General features: G+C 41.6%; 1 protein-coding gene across 1 annotated transcript in view; it reads left to right on the top strand.

The window, feature by feature from the left end:
• pdgfd (platelet derived growth factor d) overlaps nucleotides 1-19,479 on the top strand; it is a 101,688-nt gene that overhangs the window by 67,668 nt on the left and 14,541 nt on the right. Inside the window, exons 4-5 of the mRNA XM_079574716.1 lie at nucleotides 8,586-8,630; nucleotides 11,099-11,315. Of these exons, the coding sequence (XP_079430842.1) occupies nucleotides 8,586-8,630; nucleotides 11,099-11,315 (262 nt within the window). The remainder of the gene's footprint in view (nucleotides 1-8,585; nucleotides 8,631-11,098; nucleotides 11,316-19,479) is intronic.

The raw sequence follows: 19,479 nt of genomic DNA, 5'->3' as shown, positions 1-19,479 counted from the left end.
AACAGGACAAAAATGCGGTGACAACGCAACAAAAAGTCACGATCAGTTTTGCAGGTCTTAGCTTTCAAATAAGGCTTCACTCTGGCTTATAGGCTATGAGCTCCAGTCACAAAGCTTTTAGAATTGGGTAAAGCCGACCTGGAAAAAATTCACTTGAGGCTAAAAGTAGAGCTGTTAAAACATATACTGTAACCCTGTTTGTGTTTAATCTTTAAGTTTAATACGTTTTTGTTACTGTTCTTCTCGGATCATATTTTGTGCAGATTTTGGTCGAGACAACCTCACATTTGTTTATTGGGGAAAAACAGATTTGCAAAGAGAAAATTACAAGCCTCTGCTGTTTTTATTCAATGGCACTTACTTATTTTGCAAATAACTATTATGACCAAAAAAAGAAATTTCTATTACTAGTGATTTAATTGTGTTAAAGGTGCATTATGCAACTTTTTGTGTGGAATAATAAGCTGGATATTTGTGTGTATTTGACCTTGTAGTGACCCAGCGGCTGTATGGATATAGTATGGCACTTTTACTTTCCGTCACAGGATGCTCCAGGATCAATTGTTTGGAAGGTTTTCACTGCTGACGGACCATCTCACCAGAAAACCAACAAAACCATTGATCCTGAAGCGTCTTAGAGGCAACCATGATGGCAAGTAAAGGCGCAAGGTAAAATATGCCAAAATATTAATATTCTTTCCTCGCATTAAAAGTTGCATAATGCAACTTTAATGTAAAATGCAGAATGAATAAAATAAAGACAAACATGTTTTTTATTTTATTCTGTACATTAATTGCGCATCATTTGCCATTTGTTTATTTAAATCATATAGGATTCTCTTTTTATTGCTTGAAATAATTCTACTTTAATAGATTTCCTTTCTGTTGTTTGGGCAAAGCGAGTGAAGAACACTGGATTCTCCCAAATATAAACCACGTCTGTTCCTGAGCTTTCAAACTCTTTGATTTCTGACCAGAGCACATTCTGTTTCCCTCGGAAGGGCTCACACTGCCGGTTAAGTGCAGCACTCGATTGCATTTTGCTCATTATTTTCTATGCCTGGTTTAAAGCACAAACAGTTCCTCCTTATCTGCAGCTCTCAGATGTCTCCTCAACACGCACTATTTCTCCTCTGGTCAAATAATCACTTGTATGTTTGTGCACCCACCACAGAATCCAAACTCTGGGGCTTATCACTTCATTGGATCACTTTCACCATTTTCCAAAGCTCTCAGTGTGTTTTGGTGCGTGGTTTCCCTTTCCTTGTGTGTGTGTGTGGCTTAATTTAGCCGGTCTAATTTGTTCTCTATAGACCTGCCGGACTGATAAGAGGCAAGAGGGGAGGGAAGAGCAAGAGCAGAAACTCTCTTGCCGAGGTGGAGAACAGGTGTCTACGATCGTATCAACGTGTCAGTTAATGACTAAAACAGGCTGCAAGGAGAGACTGGTGCTGCCAGACCTGCGCCATGTGCCAGAATAAAAGATAAAGAATACACTCTGGAGAAAACTACAGCGGTCCCTGTGAGACGGGCAGCCGGGGGTGGAACGCAGATTGTAAACGCTGGTGGTAGCAGACAGCCTGGTGGATGAAACTGTTCGGCAACTCAGCTAAACCTGGCACACAGACTGTGGTCGCTGCATGGGATCGCCCACGTAATGATTCTGAAGGCTTTTTGAGTGGGCGGGTCGAAAAATTGATCAATGAAGCCTAAGTTTTAAATTGCCAGAACATTGCTGTAAACTAACTTGTAAAAAGACATATGGGTTGTTGGTATTTTGACATTGGGTTTCAGATGCTTAAAAGTGATTGAGCTTGTGAGTTATAACACGCATTGCATTATGGCAGCGAAGTAGAACAGAGTACCGTGGTCCCCCACTGCTCCACAGAGGTTGCCCAGCGGCACATAGTTGGAGTATAGGCACAGGGCAAAAGGAAGCTCACACCATAAAGGTCCCAGGTTTGTTTACGGTATCAGGGCTCTTTCTGTTATTCTGTGCAGATGTTCCATAGGTTTCCTTCAGGTACTGTGGTCTACGATAGACTCCCTGTAAAAAAGATTCTGAATCTTAGTGGGACCTTCCTGGTTAGATAAAACATTTGTAAAAATATACAAACAACTTTTTGTAAGAAGGAACTGGTTAATTGCAGTGACATTATAGCATTATGACTATAGCAGTATTAAACTTCGTAACGTTCATTGTGTCTACTCGTGTTACATTATCAGTAGTGGCTGAAACATGTAAATTTAAAAGATTTCAACATCTCTAACCCTAGTGTCTGACAAAATGAACCCAAAAAGTGATAGCAGTATTGTCTTTTTAAATAAGCAGCACATAAGAAAGGGCTTCTTTGTTCCAGATCCATTCTTTAATTGAGACCATAATAACTGTAGAAACCTCTATCTTCTCCAGACTGTGCTCTTCTTAGACTCTACACTCATCATTATTTATGTGAGTGCTCCCAAAAATACCACGTCTTTGATCCTTTTTCAAATGTTGTTTTAGGGAGAATGAGTCTGCAGTGCCAGCTCTCGCACTAATGAGCTCGTTCAATCTCAGCAATCAGACTTGCAAAGTTGATCACTATTACTATTTTATATAGAGGTGGGAGGAATAACATTTGACCAAGTTTGTCAAAGACTAAACTGGGGGTAGTTTCAGTTGACGGTGAGACCACAGCAATGGGGTCTTGAGTTTGATTCCTGGCTGTGTGGGGACTTTCTGTGTGGAGTTTACATGTTCTCTCTGTCGGCTAAAACTTCCTACAATGTACATCTGAGATCCTGGCTCAAGACTTGGAGATGAGACCCTGGGCTCCACTTCTCCTGAGACTCTCTTTGAACAATGGGTGAAATGTGTTGGGAAATGTGTTGCAAATGCAAGCACAAAATACAAGCAAAGTGGCCCATTTTGTTTCTTATTTGTTAAAGGCAGTAACCATTGATGTCAGGACTTTCAGGTTGTTTCAAAAGAAGTCAAAAGTCTGATTGTTTCATGAGTGAGTTCTAAATGAAATGCCAGCTCAAGCAGACAGGCGATAATGGTTTGTGTGGTTTGATCCCAGTGTTACGTTGGCAACAAAAGAGGCTCTGTTGGGGGTCCATAAACATTGGAAAACATTATCAGTCTTAATGAGGGTAGAACTAAGGCGAGAAATGCTCCTATATTTTACAAGACAGCTGACTGAAAAACATGCCATCGCCTAATCATTGGAATGAATAATACATAAAGTTGGTGCCAGACACTATTGTCATTGGGGCTGCAAGCGCAACTTTAATATGGCTTTGAATAATATAGTGTACTTATAGACACTACGGCTCTACTCTCTTCCCATGCTTCTGTTAATGAGCATTTCTCTCCCCTGGACCCTGTCGTTGGGCCTCCAGATGTGTCATTGTCATTTCGGTTTCCCCTACCACCAAAAACATGCAAAATAGCCCAGAATGAATGAGCGTGTGTTTGAGAGCCCGAGTGTGGGACAATGGATGCCAAATAGCCCAGGACTACAATCCAGCGTGTTGAGTCCCATGCATGTTCATTAACATCCATGCCCCAGGCCTGCACTGTGGTCATCCACTGCTCCTTGCGGGTTGCCCCAGTGTCAAGGAAGGATGGGTCAAATGCAGAGGACAAAATTTACCGACTGCTCCTGACGCTTACCCACCTCTCCAAACGCTTACCGCCTGCTCCAGACGCTTACTGCCTGCTCCAGACTCTTACCGCCTGCTCCAGACGTTTACCGACTGCTCCAGACGCTTGCCTACTGCTCCATACGCCTACCGACTGCTCCATACGCCTACCGACTGCTCCAGATGCTTACCAGCTGCTCCAGACGTTTACCGACTGCTCCAGACGCTTGCCTACTGCTCCATACGCTTACCAACTGCTCCGGACACCTACCGACTGCTCCAGACGCTTACCAACTGCTCCAGACGCCTACCCACTGCTCCAGACGCCTACCCACTGCTCCAGACGCTTACAGACTGCTCCAGACGCTTACCGACTGCTCTAGACGCCTACCCACTGCTCCAGACGCTTACCAACTGCTCCAGACGCTTACCGACTGCTCCATGTTCTGGACAGATTAATGGCGTCGCAAACCCATTGATTTGTACCATAATTCAAGTCGCTTCCCTCAACTCCTTTAGTCATTCTATACAGCCATCCCTATGTTTTCTCATAGATGCGTCTCAAGGACATTCTTAGAAATATGGCCGGGGGCTATACATCATCAGCTCGGGCAAAGCGAAAGCCACATAAAACTGCATTTATCTGTCAGTCCTGAAAATGCTAACTGCCATTTCTTGCATACACTATATAAATTCACAAGCTGGAGGCATATATTCTGACTATTTGACAGGGAGGCGAATGAGTAGGGATGAGACAGCGTGAAGGCGGCAGGGCTGATATATGGGCTAACTTGGCTGTCCTTGGGCGCGGTGAGTGAGATAAGCGCTCATGCACACGGTGAGGGTGGACAGGCTCGCACGCACTTAATCCGCCAGCGCTCCACTGTCCAACGGCACAAAATGGAGGTTGAAAAGGGCAGCTCCCTCCGGTCCCCTTGCACTCCACACTACTGTAAATAAGAGAGAATTCCCTCACCAGTCCAGTCTCTAAATTTAGAAGTGCACATGGCTACATTATTTTGCAAATGCTGTGGTGGAACTTCATAGTTAAAGTAAAAAAACAAAAGTGTACAGAAAGCAAGCACCCAAAGTATGTATTTGCTATGGACTGATTATTTAGGTCATCCTTGGAGGTTGTAATTTCTAAGCCCATCCATTTTCTTCCGCTTTATCCGGGGCCGGGTCGCGGGGGCAGCAGTCTCAGCAGAGATGCCCAGACTTCCCGATCCACACACACCTCCTCCAGCTGTTCTGGGGGGACCCCGAGGCGACACCAGGCCAGCTCGGAGACATAATCTCACCACGAGGTCTTATCCCACTAGGACATGCCTGGAACACCTCCCATGGGAGGCGACCAGGAGGCATCCGGAACATAATGCCCTAGCCACCTCAGCTGGCTCCTTTCGACGTGAAGGAGCAGCGGCTCTACTCCGAGCTCCTCTCGGGTAACTGAGCTCCTCACCCGATCTCGAAGGGTGGGCCCAGCCACCCTGCGAAGGAAACTCATTTCGGCCGCTTGTATCCGCGATCTTGTCCTTTCGGTCATTACCCAAATCTCATGACCATAGGTGAGAGTGGGAACGTAGATCGACCAGTAAATCGAGAGCTTGGGCGGTTTGCAGCCGAGCATGTAGCAGCCGGGATGAGGATCAAAACCCCCAAATCTGAGGCCATGGTTCTCCACCGGAAAAAGGTGGCTTCCCCTCTACAGGTCGGTGAGGAGTCCTTGCCTCAAGTGGAGGAGTTCAAGTATCTCGGGGTCTTGTTCACGAGTGAATTTCTAAGCCCCGTCCAGGAAATTTCATCTGAATTCTGACTCTATTGGTTACTCTATTGGCTTATTGTTAACTGCGTACTATGTATGCAGTTCTAAATCTGACCACACTGTTCAGGTTTATAAAATAAGTTCGATAGGGCCATATTTTGTTTGATTTTTCACAGCTGTATAGCTTTGTTTCTCAGTCATCAAGCGTTCTGACTTAACACTGTTACGGAAAAAGGCTTTCCCACCTCCGAGTCTGACCTACGAGGACAACTGGAACGCAGCATTACACTTCTAATACAATCGACAAGTAAAAAGCAACAGACCGACAGTGACAATTTACCATTCTCCGTTTTCATAATTGTGTATTGGCAAACCTCTGATTTTCTGTACCGAAACAACAGGCAGGAAAATATATTTGCTTAATCAAACAGTCTATGTGGGACTAGAAATAAGAAATGAAAGATGTATTATTTTTAAGCAAGATGTCACATAACAGTCACATCAGTCAATCTGCCTTTGCTTTGACTTTTTTTTTTTTAGATTGGATAGACCTTGCGTTCTGCTAAAGTAATCGTTTTATTGTGTTGCTGTTTTGTCTGACCAAGAACCAGGTCATGACAAAACATATAGTTCACATTTGTTTTGTTTTCTTTGGAACCATCCATCTTGTTCTGCTTATCCGTTGCCGGGTCATGGAGAAGCAGTCCAAGCTGTCCAGATAACTCTCCATCAGCCCCTTTTGACTCCTCCTGCAGGTGACGGGTTCAGGAGCACAGCCCCATGATGCTCCTTCGGGTTGAGCCCTCCCTCCATGCGCTGCCAATCCAGGCAATGTAACTGGCCTTGTTGGTCTCTTATTATACAGGGCTTCTGAACCGCTCTTCATCTGTCACCTATTTATATAAATGGAACTAGAAGGAGAAAAAGTATTATGAATCACTGTTGAAGATCATACTCTTTTTTTTCCATGTAACTTCAAAGCTGATCGTAGGAGTTACCTTCAGATGACGTATTTGTGGCGGCATCGTGAGGAAACCATGGTAACGTGAACAGGAACCTCACCAATGTCCTTGAGCACACTGCACTTCAATACCTACTTTTTCACTTTTTTGTGAGGGAATTGCCAGCCTCTCTCAGCAATGATTTTATACACTTGGCATGTACAGACCTATGCTCTGTGGACGTGTAAAGATGAAAACGGGAGAACTGATACCTAACAATGGCAAAAAGATGAAAAATAATAAATTCAAATATGAAAAAAATTATTGAAAAGTCGCAACTCTTTGCATGGGCAATAAAGTTTTTATTTCTTAATGTTATTCTTTGTGATGTTACTGTACTACTGTTTTTATTATAGCTCCTACCATAGTCATATGGGGGTGTAATATGCATTATGAATTACTTTCATTGCTCCTCAACTCACAGGCTAGTTATTAAAATGATTGACAGTGAAGCTTTGCTCCCTCAAACTTGTGAAATGTGCTTAGAAAGTTATTCGTGTAAAGAATTGAGATGCTAGCTCTAGGAATGAGATAGGAAGGGGTTTTGACCACAACTAACCTTCATTTAGTAACACAAATCATTCATGTAGACATGGGGGCACAATGATACAACAGTATTGCTTCAAGCGATGTATTTGCCAATGTTTGCATGTTTCTCTCATCTCCTGAAACTTACCTCTTCTCCCTCCCAGTTTTAAGTGTCCAAGATGCTGTTTACTCTGAATACTTGTCCTTAAAAGGAAATGATAGCAGGAGTTTGTAAACAGGCACTTTCTGACCCCATTCGCAGCTGTTTGGGGCTGAAGTCTGTTTATCCAAAGGCCACATGCGAGAGAGTGTTAAACAAAAACCTTCTCACACCGAGCACCTTTGATGTCAACTCCATCCCCTCTCCCACTCACACGGCCAGACAAAGCATCTTTGAAGTATTCGTACAGATTTACTGTTCCGCAGCCACCACGCGGGGTATTAGAGAGTTTTCAAGGAGATTTTGTACGGAGAAAACAAAGCAGCAAAGAGGCGTCTTTTCAAAGGAAGATCCAAGTTTATTTTATTTGTTTAAATACATGACCTTTCAGTGCCAATTTGACAGACAGACTGCACAATGTTGCGATATTATCATTACTGTGATTGCAATCCCATTCCTGGAACCGCCACCTTAACGTGGTGGAGGGGTTTGAGCACCCGAACGATCCTGGGAGCGATGTTGTTGGGGCTTCGCGCCCCTGGTAGGGTCTCCCAAGGCAAACAGGTCCTATAGGTGACGGGTCAGAAAAAGAGCAGTTCAGAAGCCCCTTATGAGAGACCAACAGGCCCGGTAAGAACCATGAGGCCGTCCTTCTGGGGACCCACCACCTGCAGGAGGAGCCATCAGGGGCTGGTGCAATGTGATTTGGGCAGCTCCAACAGCTGCCCCCACGACCCGGCAAAGGAAGAGTGGAAGAAAATTGATGGATGAATGGATAGATGATTGCAATCCATATCCCAAGGTCTTCCGTATAATAAATATTGACAGTTGTTTAACATGCTTTTCTTACTTGGATTGACTTTAAAGAAGAATTAAGTAACTTGTTTACCTTAATAAATCCTTTCTGTAGTCCCTCTTGGGGTAATACAAGTGTTAATGGGATGATTGGGAGGTCTTTCATCTTCCCCTGGTGTCTCTGGCCAGAAAACCTCACTTGCAGCTTTCTTGCCTCCGGGTCGGTGCCACCAATACACACTAATGGAATCACGAAGAAGAAGCTAACAGGCAAACGGGTAAAGCTAGCCGCGGGCTAGCGCCACTTTAAACAGTATTTACAGCCAAGTTTGAGTGAAAAAAAAAAATCTCCATTGTGTAATTGGATGCACAATATCCCTCTCTCCCTTTGTCTTTTCTATCAGTGTGGTATTTACCTTCATGGACAATTAATGAGTAAAACACAACATGCTGCGACACCTGCAGTGGCGCTTATGGCCTCTAGGGGCATGAGCTTACTGCATCACAAAAAAGGATTAGCATTGTTAGTAAACAGATTTTGGTAAAGGTGGATAAGTACAGCAGCGTAACAGACTGTCACTAATATCAGGCTCAGATTTGATTCTACCCTGGATAATCAAGTTCAGTGACAAAATGCAAACCAAAATACAGCGACTATATGCGCATAATATTTAGTTAATAATAATATTTGTTTGTCTCTCCACAGTACGATCCTCCTGTTTCCAACTTCGATGATCCCTTGCTCATGTCGGTGAGTCCCACACACATGCATTTTATTTATCAATATACAGTATCAGTTATTATACACTGCGTTCCAAATTATTATGCAAATGACATTTTTCTAAGATTTTCTAAATTGTCAACTCAAATGAGAGTCAGCATAATTTTCAAGTCTTTAACTGGTAGAGGATCATTTAAATGTGGTTGAAAAAATCCTAGTGATAACAGTATTTTTTTCAAAAATAAATATAGTAAAAACCTCAAAATCCACTGTTCCAAATTATTATGCAACTCATCGTTTCAATACATTTTAAAGCTTGTAATTAACTGAAAATGGTCATTTGTTGAATTTGTAGCATTAGGAGGTCATACTTACTGAAATCGAAAGCTATTTCAATCCAAAAAATATTTACAGGTCAAGTTATATTTTACCATTTTTGTTCTTAAGATGTTCATCCAGACAGAAAACAGAAAGAACCTCATGCTCAAACCTAAAAGGACCCTCTCTAATCCCAGAACATCTCCCAACAAGTCCCAATTAGTGCCAGTACAGGTCGCCATTAAGTTCTGAGCTTTCAAATAGCATGAGCACATATATAAAGTAAAACTGTGCCTTTGTCAAACCAGTGAGCGCACATGTTACACACCATACCTTTAAAGCATAGAAAGGACAGTGTGTTTTTTCCCCCTGAAAGCCTCTGACAGTGTCCCTACATTAATTGTGACATGCATATACCGACTATTTTTACATTCTACATGCCTGCTATATAAAATGACACGCTTTCTTAGATTAGCGCGAGCACATGTAGTGATTGTAAAGGCTGCTCTGCCACTTGTGATGATCATAATTAGTGTGCGCTGGACTGTACGCAGCGGAGGTTTTCTGCATGGGTCGGTAATGCGTGTGCGTGGGTGGACGTTTTGTGTTCTTATATATGCGGTACTCAGATATACAGTGTGTGATAGTGGGTACCGCAAATTACCTGACCAAAGGGGCATGAAATACTGCAGCTATGAGTGATTAGGTTAAGCCTTATTTTTTTCACAGTCAGAGTAACATGCGCAAATTATGTTTACTTGCTGTTACAATTGAAGTGCTTTATGGTGCAAATTGAAGCAGATCGTAATAACAAGAAGCATTAGTGGTAATGGTATGCATAGGACATACAGAAAACAATTGAATCGGAATTGCAATTGTTTCTAGGTCACAACAGTGCAGGATTCTTTGCAAACAGCAAAATGTCCTGTATCCATGGGGCATAAATAGAGCTGGGTACTTTTACATTTTTTTCAATACCAGGGCTTCAACGATACTTGGTTTTCGATACCAATACTTTTTCCGATACCTATACTAAAATATTTGCCATCCAGAAAACAGAACAATAATGTTTGGAAGATCTGCAAAATAACACAATCGGGTTCATCCCCATTTTTCCACACATTTCTTGTTATTGGAGAACAATTTTGGATAAAAATGGGGGGTAAATTGGGAAAACAAGGAGAAATTGGGAAAAATGTGGCCAAAAAATTGGGGGAAAATGAGATAAAATAGAGAACATTTTTGTAAAGGAAAAATGTGTAAACAAGAAAAAGTTGGGGCAAAAAATAGGAAAAATAAGAAATAAGAAATGGGGCAAACATTGGGTAAAAATAAAAAAAAATGGGGGGGGGGGGTTTAGTACCTAAACAACTTTTTCCCATACCAGACTAGCATCGTTCAACGGTACACAGCCCTAGGTATAAATCAGGTTAGACCTCTACAAATATGTTACAATATGCATGCAATTGTATGTATTATGATGTATTAGTTTATCACAATGGTTCTCAACTGATTTGACATCAGGACCCGCAATTATCCTGGGATGACAAGCGAAATACAACTTATTGGGTTTTCCTCCTAAAATGTTGTCGAATAAGCATTGAATAAGCCATAAAAGCTGAAACTATGATATAAAATAACCAGATAACAGCCATTTTAACTGGCTCAAGCAGTGATTCTATACTTTTCTGTACATAAATATAAAGCAATAATGTTTTCTGGAAAAGGCTCATGACCCGATTACAAATCTAACTACAATCATCGTAGAAAAAGCATAATTACATTTTTCTGTGCAAAAAGTAAAAAGTCACATTTCTTCTGTCCATTCAAACAGCTTCACATCATTAAACCATTCACATTCATAAACCAGTGTGCACAGACACTGGGGGCAAGGCTTTGACTTTGTGACCAAGCCACCATCCTCAGAACTATTCTTTATGTGAAGGTCCAGCAAATGGCAGCAGCGATTTTCCTATTAAAAAATCAACCACCATTGTATTGGAGTAACCTTTTCAACAGAACTTGATAATAAGAATTTCCCTTCAAGCAGAAACGATGGTGACTCACGGGTTTCTGAAAGAATATGACTTTTAGCCTGGTGTCTGGAACAGTGACTTCGGTGGAGCAGAAGTGCAGTAATAATGAATTGCTTTGTTGCATGTGCTCCGTGTTGCGCGCAGGACTTTGCGATGGGCGACATGTTCGCGCCCGTCACTGAGGTCCCCTTCTCCCTGGAAGATTTGGACAGGGCCATCGCTCCCTTCGACACGATAGAGGAGCTGCTCCAGTCTCTCAACCCAGACACGTGGAGACAAGACCTGGACAGCATCTACACGGCAGAGGCGCAGATACTGTACAGGTCCAGAGCGTATCACCTGGCCACCCGGGAAAACAAAGGTGAGGGCCCCCGAGCACCCATTACACGAGGCACAAAATCCTACAGTCATACTGAAGCTGAACACTTTTCTAACTTAACTTCTAAGCTATTCCGGTGTTGAGGTGAATACGTTTTACACAATGACAGGAAATGATCTGGCCAACTCATGTCTGTCATTGTTCCAATACTACAAGTAGCAAAAACAATTAGTCACTTATTAAACAAAGAACACATTTATTATGTGTAGAAACGTGTCAGTGTACAGCAGTGTTGGGGTAACGTATTACAAAAGTAGCGAGTTACAGAAATATAGTACTTTTTTCAGTAACATAACTAAGGAATATAACATATTGCTTACACAAAATACGGGAATATATTAGTCATTACAGTTCAAGCGACTTGAGTTACAAGATCATTTAAATGTATGAACGAAGAAATGGCAAACTCCCCCCAAATAAAATGCAGGTTGGACACTGGTGCAGAAGATCTGCAGTCTGTAGGCCTATACAGACTTTAAAAATGTTAAAAATTATGTATTTTCCTCCCCTTACATGTTCTAATGTGTAGAATGAGTCCAGACTTGTTCACCACAACTGCCTCTAAAATCCTGCACTGTCACTCAAAAAGTTGTTACTTCGGGTCCGAATTGCCGTCATGCACAAGCTTAAAGGAACAGGCCACTGTTTTTCCATACTGAGATATGTTCTTACCTGAGCTTAGATGAGTTGATGCGTGCCCGTGGAAGAGCTTGGTCGCTTCCAACTTCACCCCGTTTGGAGCTATAGGAATACATTGGGAGAGGCCAAATGCTAACAACATCTTTGGTCGTTTTGCGTCACTGAGGGCATACAGGTCATACATGTAGCTGCACCTTTTATATAGAAGGTGCAGCTACATGTATGACCTGAGTTGGCAGTAGTGAGTATAAAATGGCCAACTTGAATCTAGTCCCTTTAATGTCGTCAAAATAAAACATGAGAGAATGGGGAAAGTGAAGGAAAAGGACATCTCTGACTGCATTTTTGGCTTCATTACTTATATTCAGTTTATATTTTACCAAAAGTAACTCAGTAATAACTCAGCTACATTTCTGAAACAGTAGTATGTAACACAAACATAACATTTTTAAAGCTGTAACTACGTATATAGAATATATAAAAAATGTTTAAGTAACTTGCCCAACACGGGTGTACAGGCCCAATAAAGAGGTGCAGAGGCCAAAAGAAGCCAAGCAGTGCTCTGTCAAACAGCGCCCCGCTCAGCAGGACTGCATTTACCCATATTAGACTGTACATTCAACTCTAGCGCTGCACAGTGAGGGGGAAAAGTATACAGCTAGAGTCAGTGGCCTCAAATAAGGTAAGATGTAAAGACAATGGGATTTCTCCATCTTCGTGATAGCATGGGCTAAACAGTGAGACACAAACTGGAGTTCTCTCCGTTGCCTAGTTATGTAGGTAATAAAAGGGTTTTTTGCACAGGGCATGTGATTAGATGAAGTGTGTCATAAATCAAAGCCTTAAATGTCATTGAAAAGCATTAAACTGGATTAGAGCTTGCAATAAATCTAAATTTATTGGAAAATGATGACATTAATCTTAATAATTTTATGAGTTAAAACACACCAAAATCATGGTGTAAAATATTCATCTCAAGCTTTGGCTGAAATTGACCACATCAAAAGTCAAAAGCTCAAAAGTCTTATGTTTTTTCCCATTGTCTTTCCTCTGTTTGATAAAATGTTTGCAAATCTTGAGCGCTTTTTGTGGCATTATAATAGCGTTATAAAGCATTCAATTGGACTTGCGTTTCCTGTATAAACCCTGTAAAATAAACAAGCCATAATAAACTGCAGTTATTCTAGAGCTTGTTAAGTTTATGAGTTTAGGGGGAAAAAATGTAAATGAATCAGGACAAACGGCACATAAGGTGACCAGACAGGGTTTCCTGCATTCGTCGACTCGGTGTTGAGGAAATCACTATTTTTTTTTACTTCCTGCTTATGTATCACAACATGACATCACTAACTGTAGTATAGCAGGCAGCTTTCAGTAAAGACATTTATCATTTACCACTGTCATGATGAGACTAAATTCTCAGCCTTCTGTAAACAATGTGAGCAAGAATGCCTTTATATCCATGCCTATGATAGTGTGTAGTCCATGTACTCACACATTTTTAGACACAAATTCCTGGACAGCTTTTTTGTTGTTGGGTTGTAAAAGTTTAATAAGTAAAGCTAGATTTCCTCTGTTTCTTTATGTGCTAATAAAATGCACACTTACCCAGTAAATTAATGGAAATTGGTAGCATTTAGGAAAACTGCTTGTACCTCACAGTGAATGTATATAAGCAGAATAGACTGAATACTACAAAAAGTGATCATTTTACTCTCTAAAGTCAGCGCTTTCCCTTTTACTCCTGAATATAAAGTTTATTCTATTTGATCCTTCCCCTCTATGTATTTGTCCTTTTGATTGGCCTGCTGTGAAAAGATCAGAACGATGTGCAAGTGTCTTTATTTGCACTCAGTGATGGCAGAGACAGAAGAACAATGCTTTTTTTTTCTCCACCCCTCAGCAACACCTGTAAGCAATTTTAGCAAGACATAAACAGTTTATTTTGCTTTGACATCAACTTATGAAATAGTGCGTCTTGCGATGTCAGCAACAATAGTACCAGAGCGACACATCCCCAGAATACACTACCCTAATCCAAGGCAAATTGAAGTTGTGTTGTCTTCTTTCTGTAGGATTCGCCAGGATTTAGCGCAGCCTGCAGCCCCGGTGGACATCTTAAACTGATCTGAGTGCATGTAGTTATTATACGCTTGCTCCATATGATGTGACTGTGTGAAGGAGCTCCCAGTCTCTCACACCTGTGCTCCCTGCTCTGCTTCAGACAGCACATCCATCTCTATTCAGGGATCCACACGTGTGCGCTGGGCTTGACGTGACAGCTCAGCTATAGGCAGCTTTATATATACAACCTGCAGAGCTCAGTGCGCAGGAGCTCTATGATACACTCCTTGCTGCACTCCCTTCTAATTGGAAATTCAACCTGTGCGGCCAAGCAGAAATGTGCAGCAGTCAGCAGCTTAGCTTTGTTTTCATTAACGCTCTCAAGGCTTCTGCTCACCTTTGTTGCATCAAGGACGCTAAGCCTATCGCAAAATATTAATTGGAATTTTTAGGACATCGAAAGTTGGGGAAATCTCGGCCCTATGGGCTGCATAAGGTGTAGGGTTGTTGGGTACATTTATTGGAGTAATAATCTTCCAGAGTATTGCCTGTGGCCATTGAAACTACAAAGAAGGTGTTTCACGTCAGCACTGCCAGTTTAGCCTCAAGCACTGCACAACTCTCTGTCTATGTGAAGCTACTGCAAAAGAGAAGACAGATTTTTACGCAAGATGCTTTTCTTGATGCACGCGGCCTTTTGTGCAGATGAATAAACCAATTATTATTATGTTAATTCATATATCATAAAGCCTTTAAGATGTAAGGTAAACAAAAAGACTTAACGCAATTCTGTGCTTAGTATCTTCACTACCTGCCATGTATTGTGCTATGTAACAATGTGTAATAACTTGCATACAATTTGGAGGTGCATAATAATAATAATAAAACCATAACCCTTACTACAGTATATCAAGATAGTGTAAGAAAAAGTGTAACCCAAAATGCTTTTTCACTGTGGTTTGTAAAGTTTTGGACTTTTGGCTTGCAGCACTGGCAGAAGAGCAGGAATGTTGAGCTCCAGTTACCTTAAATATAGCTTATTTTGAATAGGCAAAAAAGTAGTAACTAAGTAACTCATGCCCCTAGAGGCTATTAGCGTCACTGCAGGTGTCATAGCATGTTGCGTTTTGTTACTCATTTGTCCATGTGATTAAATACTACGCTGACAGAAAAGACAAAGGGAGAGAGGGATATTGTACATCCAATTACACAATGGAGATAACGAAAATACTGTTTAAGTGGTGCCAGCCCACAGTTAGCGTTGCCTGTTGGCTTCTTCGTGATTTTATTAGTGTGTATTGGTGCTCCTTAGTGTGTGTGGTTTTCTGGCCAAAGACAACAGGGGGAGATGAAAGACCCCCTTATCATCCCATCAACACTTGTATTACTCCCAGAGGGACTAAGAGAAGGAGTTTTTTTCTTCTTCTGGTAAACAAGTTACAAAGTACTGCTTTAAAAAGACAAATGCATGCTTTAAACATCAAATTATTTATATTTTGCTCCTCAAAGTCCAAACTCAATGATCTGTCATCTGTCTATAAAATGAGATTGGATGTGGCTCCTCAATCAATCAACTCTAAACCTCAGAATAAGAGCGATGAGTATCTGCACTGTGTAAAAGCATATTTTGTAGGATCTCCCTGTCTTTCCGTGTTGGTGAGTGTGTGAGTGACACGGCCATTCTGTAGTCATACAGCGCTTCTGTCTGTTCGCTCCTAGGTTCCACTCCGCTGCCTTTGTGAGATTACATTTATGCCCCTTTAACAGATACAGCTCAGCCTTCAGGCACGGCGCTCACACACTCACACACACAGAGTGCAGGGGGCGGGCGTCTGCCGCAGTACAGACGCCATGCTGCACTGTTTGGGGATATTGCATATTTTCCTCTCATGCACAAAACCTCAAGCCTTTGTGTCGCGGCGTTTCATTTTCCCGTAAGACAAAGAGTGGATTCGAAAGCTGCCGTCACAAAACACGGGAAAAGTTTGAACAAAAATTCAGGACAAAAGCCATTATCATTTGGGGCATTCTCAAAATTCTGTCAACTTCGGGCTTATCTTCTGAAACAGGCCCTCACAAAACAAAAGAAACCTGTATTCAAGATTTATGAGTGAAATATGCTCTACAGTGTGTTTGCTCTAGAACTGTCAAGGAGCTCCCATCTACTCGGCCTGTCAATGTTTGATTAATGCAGGGAGAAAATCACAAAAACATTCAAATTGAGATTTCCATTCAATTCTGTTTATTCCCTCAGCGCTAAAACTGACGTCTCTCAGCTTTATGTTAACAAGGCAGTGCAAGTGTCCTCACATGACCCCTTAATGCTCAGCTGAACAGTATTGGGGTGTTTACGCGTGCTAAAACTGCAGTAATCCTCCTTTTATGTCCCCAACTGTAACAGATACTGTATACATAATGAAGGAGCTGGGAGTTTGTTGGACCTAATTCCGCAATATTGCCTTCCCTAATCTAATCTTAACTGCAATCAGTCCAAACATTTTTAAGGTGCCTTCTGGAACTTTTTCTGAATAAACAACAACAACAAAACACAGCAACATACATGTACGATGATGTGGACCTAATAATAAACTAGATAGTCTTACAAGTCCATCACAAGGCTCTGCACGTATGAGTAACACAGATATAAATGAATAATTGATTGATTTGATTTGTTTGAGTCATTATATTTACATTGTTTACATTATTTACAATAATGTAAACAAAGGTAAAGGTACAATAGCCTACACTGAAAACATCTAGTTTGTCCAATGCTTTGTCCCATAGATCTTTGTCCATCAAAAATATATTAAAGAGGGGGTATTATGCTTTTTTTAATCACATAGCACCAGTTTATAGCACACTACAATGATGACGAAACCTTCTGTTGGTCTGTAAATGCAGTAAATTAGAATAACTGCCTTGTATAAAATTGCTCTTTCAAAATGGCTGTAGCAAATGTCTTGAAATAGGCCTCTGTCTCTTTAAGAACCTCGGACCCTTTCCGACACACCCCCTCCACACGCTGTCTGTGGCATCAGTGGGGAGGGGGTTCTGCTGAGGAGCAGTGGTTGGTTACTCGGCTGGTGACGAAAGGTCTGAGGCGTCTCCAGGAGGTGGGGGCGTTCCTAGGAGGACTCAGGCAAACCTATCCCTAAAATGGCCGCTATCAGAGTTTTCACAGATTACTCAAAAATACGTGAGGCAAGGCAACACTTCCGGCATGTTTTTAATGAGGGAATGACATAATAACATGATGTAAAGCTTGAAAAAGTAATACCCCCGCTTTAAAGGGACTATACAGAGTTTAAAAATGTTAAAATTAAGTATTTTCCTCCTCCTACATGTTCCCACAATGTCCTAAGATGTGGAATGAACCCAGACCTGTTCACCACAACTGCCTCTAAAATCCTGCACTGTCACTCAAAAAGGTGTTAATTCGGGTCGAAGTGCCGTCATGCACGAGCTTAATGTACAAGCTGCAGTTACATGTATGAGCTGAGGTGGTAATAGTGAGTATAAAATGGCTAACTTGCATCTAGCCCCTTTAATAACAAACATACATAATTTATGTATATCTACATGTAATTATGTGCATATAATTTAGGGTATTTTGTAGACATTGTTTTCAAACCAACCACGCTAGTTGTAAAAAGCCTGATTAAAAAGATAATATAGAACCGTTAACAACTTTATGAATTGTCTACATTGGAATACATTGGAAGCTGCTGTATCTTTTCACCACATCTCCTTTGGTTCAACAGGCTTCTTCATGATTTGCAGAATTAATGCATGGTAAAGATTTTCTTTTGGCGAACAATTGCGTATTGATTTCCAATATCTCTTGGTTTCCCTTGACCCCGGCTTCAATTTCCTCCACATGGACACAGCACAGGCACATCCCATTCACACATAAACCACAGGGAAGAGCGCTGCTTTTTAGACAGTTTGCATCGCATGACTGATCTCTTGTTAACTTTCCGTTGCGAAGCTGGAAGAATTGTCAAATGCGCTGCGATCAATAGCGTTCACACAGAGTCACACAATCGCGGCGCAGCAACACACCACTCATATTGACTACGGCAAATATTTTACTGTGTTTGGCTTTAAAAGACTCATACTCTGGGAAAATTAGTGAGAAGAATAAAGTTTACATTGGTTCATTCTCACAGCAAAAATAAACTGAGTGTGAATGTAAGTTCTTTTCCACAGCTGTTCCCCTTAGTCAGTGCAGGCCTAAGTGCAAAAGAGCACAGACAAAATAGTGTCGGCATTGTGTCGGGAGAGCTGGGATCTTTTGGACAGGCAGAAACAATATAAACTCAGAACATGCACTCGGGACTGCAGCAAGTGGGCGACTGCTTTGTTAAAGAGGGGGTATTATGCTTTTTTCAGCCACATAGCACCAGTCTATAGGACACTACAATGATGACGAAACCTTCTGTTGGTCTGTCAATGCAGTAAATTAGAATAACTGCCTTGTATAAAATTGCTCTTTCAAAATGGCGTTAGCAAATGACTTGAAATAGGCCTCTGTCTCTTTAAAAACCTCTGACCCTTTCCGACACGCCCCCTCCACACGCTGTCTGTGGCATCACAACAACACTCCGCTCGTTGTCTCAAGTATTGAAACTACGATCGGTGCATTTTAATTTTTATTGTTGGAAAGGAGCTACTGTTTATCACTTTGTGAACAATGGCCACACAGGATATTATTTGGAAACAAACCTTCCACACCGGACGCTTGGAAGGGGCTCTTGCCTGAAAAATAACTGCTGTTTGGAGGCTATCTCTTTGCATCTGCCATGCCCTATGGATCTCTAACTATACCCCCATGGACGACACCAGGATCTGCAGGAGCCCATACGATTCAAAACACGGACATTATCTGTGCAGGTGGACAATGGTTTTTCGAGGTTACCCCGTTAGCTTGTTATAATCGACTACAGCTCATTGTTGATGAAAAGTCTGTAATAAACCACAAATGTGTAAAGCCAGGCTCATTGTGTGATCATCGTAAAGGCTGCTTCGAGTAGTTGCCGGCTTTATTGACGTTATTTGTGCATAATATGCTGCCTGTTTTCAATGAATGTTGTGAAGGTGAAGGTTGTTAGCTTGTCGCGGCTAATAGTGCCTTAGCTCCGGGAGAAAACCACTCGGCTACGACTCACTGTAGATGAAATGTGAGCAATAAACTACACAATCAACAAGCCAGGCTCCGTGTGTCATCATCATAAAGGCTGCTTCAAGCAGTTGCCTGTTTTAGTGACGTTTTCAATGCATAATATGCTTGTATTCAGTGAATTTTCCCGTTAGCTTGTCGCGGCTAGCTTGTTAGCTCCGGGAGAAAACCACTCGGCTATGACCCATTGTAGATGAAATGTGAGCAATAAACTTCCAAATCAACAAGCCTGGCTCCGTGTGTGATCATTGTTAAACGGTTCTT

This window comes from Gobius niger (assembly GCF_951799975.1).
Source record: "Gobius niger genome assembly, chromosome: 1".
NCBI lineage: Eukaryota > Metazoa > Chordata > Actinopteri > Gobiiformes > Gobiidae > Gobius > Gobius niger.
The sequence above is the reverse complement of the archived record's forward strand: the minus strand, read 5'-3'. Positions and strand labels throughout refer to the sequence as shown.